Genomic DNA, 2,536 nt, shown 5'->3' with positions numbered 1-2,536 from the left:
TTATATGGTACATGTTATCCTATTCTACTAACATAGACTCTTAGATCATGATCTTTGATTATATTCCATCCGATGGTCCAGATCTGTGCATTCTGGCACACAATAGTTACTAGAAACAAAATAACTTAACCTTATATATATATATATATATATATATATATATATATATATATATATATATATATATATATATATATATATATGGGAAAAGTGAATATACCCATAAGGGTATATAAGCTTAGGTACCCAAACATACCATAATACGTCATTTTGTGTAATATATTCATTATAATGTTCTTAAACTTCAACCCCTAACTTGATTTAATTTCAAGATTTTCGAAATTTCACTATTATTTTTCTCTTATGTCACATCTTTTTGTCGAACACTTATTAAGTTATATTTATTGTAGTTGAAAATGAAAATTAAGTAAGAGGAAGATAAATGTGTAAAAAGTAAAAATAATGGAAGTAATCATTTTAGAAGTTAAATTATAAGAACATTGGATAATTATAATATATTATATGATACAAAACAACGTAGTATGGTGAGTTTGGGTACCTAAGCTTATATACCTTTAAGGGTATATTCACTTTTCCATATATATATATATATATATATATATATATATATATATATATATATATATATATATATATATATATATATATATATATATATATATATATATATATATATATATATATATATATATATATATATATATATATATATATATATATATATATATATAACTTTGAGGGCGCAAAATGTCATAACGTTTAAACATCAGGGTAAGTTATACAAATTTCTGATTTATCAATATATCATAGTCACCTGCACTGCACACATCTCATTTTCCCCAGATCCAATCCGAATCTTAACACAAACACATTCAGCTTCACTGTGTGTGTAAATTCTGGTACACCGTCAATGGTGGAGGCTCAGTCATGGACCACTCGCCGGAGCAGCAATCCTAGGCTAGAAACCTCCGTCGACATCCCGACCACGCCCACCGGTGAAGTCCGTTACGGTACCAGCAACAACATTTTCGCGGCCTTATCTATCACATCAGTCGTTTCTCCGACAATCTTAACTGCTCTGATCATCGCGTCATGGTACTTATCCAACATCGGCGTCCTCCTCCTCAACAAATACCTTCTCAGCTTCTATGGTTTCAGATACCCGATTTTCCTCACAATGCTTCACATGATCTCCTGTACTTTCTACAGCTTGATCGCAATCCGGTGGTTCCAGATCGTTCCGTTTCAACAGATTTCATCTCGAAAGCAGTTTTTTAAAATATTCGCATTATCCGCAATTTTCTGCTTTTCAGTCGTTTGTGGAAATACCTCACTCAGATACCTGCCTGTTTCATTCAACCAAGCTATTGGAGCAACGACGCCATTTTTCACCGCGATCTTCGCTTTCCTGATCACTTGTAAGAAGGAGTCTGCTGAGGTATACTTCGCTTTAATGCCAGTTGTATTCGGAATCGTTTTGGCGAGTAACAGCGAACCATTGTTTCATTTGTTTGGATTTTTGATGTGCGTGGGATCCACCGCTGGCAGAGCGTTGAAATCGGTGGTTCAAGGATTGTTGTTGACGTCGGATTCGGAGAAACTCCATTCAATGAATCTCTTATTGTATATGGCGCCAATGGCGGCGGCGATTTTGTTACCTTTTACTTTGTATATAGAAGGGAATGTGTTGGGCAAGACATTAGAGAAAGCGAAAAGTGATTCGTTTATGGTGTTTTTGTTGATCGGAAATGCTACAGTGGCGTATTTGGTGAACTTGACGAACTTTTTGGTGACGAAGCATACGAGTGCATTGACATTGCAGGTGTTAGGAAACGCCAAGGCTGCTGTTGCAGCGGTGGTTTCTGTAATGATTTTCAAAAATCCGGTGACGGCGATGGGGATTTCCGGTTTCGGGGTGACGATAATGGGAGTAGTTCTTTACAGCGAGGCAAGAAAAAGATCTAAAGTCACAGTTCACTGACAGCCAAAAAGAAAATTCACTGGTGCACGTTCTTTTCCTCTTGCTGTCATTTGATCATTGATGCCTATTTAATTTCATTTCTTTCTCAACTTAATTGAAAGCAAAGAACATCACACGATTAGATTGTATAGTATTTCATATTACTGTATACCATTCATTTACAGAACATTCCCCTGTTTCTGTTTTGTACCTTTTTACACGTTATCAGCAACATGAAGTTAGAATACAAATTTCCTGAATTGAAAGATTCTTGAAACGATATTATTTGCCTCTTTATAGTTATATATGACATATGTATGTAGAACGTTAATCACCTACTCGATTTAGCTGAACATGGATCTGTGGTTATGCTATAGAATGAAGATTGGCAACCTCTGAATGTTTGGTGTATTGACTATATTGAGTGTGTTCCAATTCATCTTTACCTTTAATATTGAGAATAGAATAATAGTATCCCTCTGAATGTTTGGAGATATGTGTATTGATTGTGGTCCGATTTAAGTTACTTTTATTGACTATCTGCTTTAATTCCTG

The 2,536-nt window shown here is 34.5% G+C and overlaps 1 protein-coding gene across 1 annotated transcript; it reads left to right on the top strand.

The window, feature by feature from the left end:
* Positions 1-841: 841 nt before the first annotated feature.
* Positions 842-2,261, top strand: LOC145034286 (putative sugar phosphate/phosphate translocator At1g12500). The gene has a single exon (XM_078982663.1). The coding sequence runs from the start codon at positions 932-934 to the stop codon at positions 2,000-2,002; it is 1,071 nt and encodes a 356-aa protein (XP_078838789.1). The 5' UTR covers positions 842-931; the 3' UTR covers positions 2,003-2,261.
* The last annotated feature ends 275 nt before the right edge of the window (positions 2,262-2,536 follow it).

This window comes from Lactuca saligna, chromosome 3 (genome assembly GCF_052625555.1).
Source record: "Lactuca saligna cultivar CGN05327 chromosome 3, ASM5262555v1, whole genome shotgun sequence".
Lineage (NCBI taxonomy): Eukaryota > Viridiplantae > Streptophyta > Magnoliopsida > Asterales > Asteraceae > Lactuca > Lactuca saligna.
Note: the sequence above shows the minus strand (reverse complement) of the source record. Positions and strands in the feature narration are given on the sequence as shown.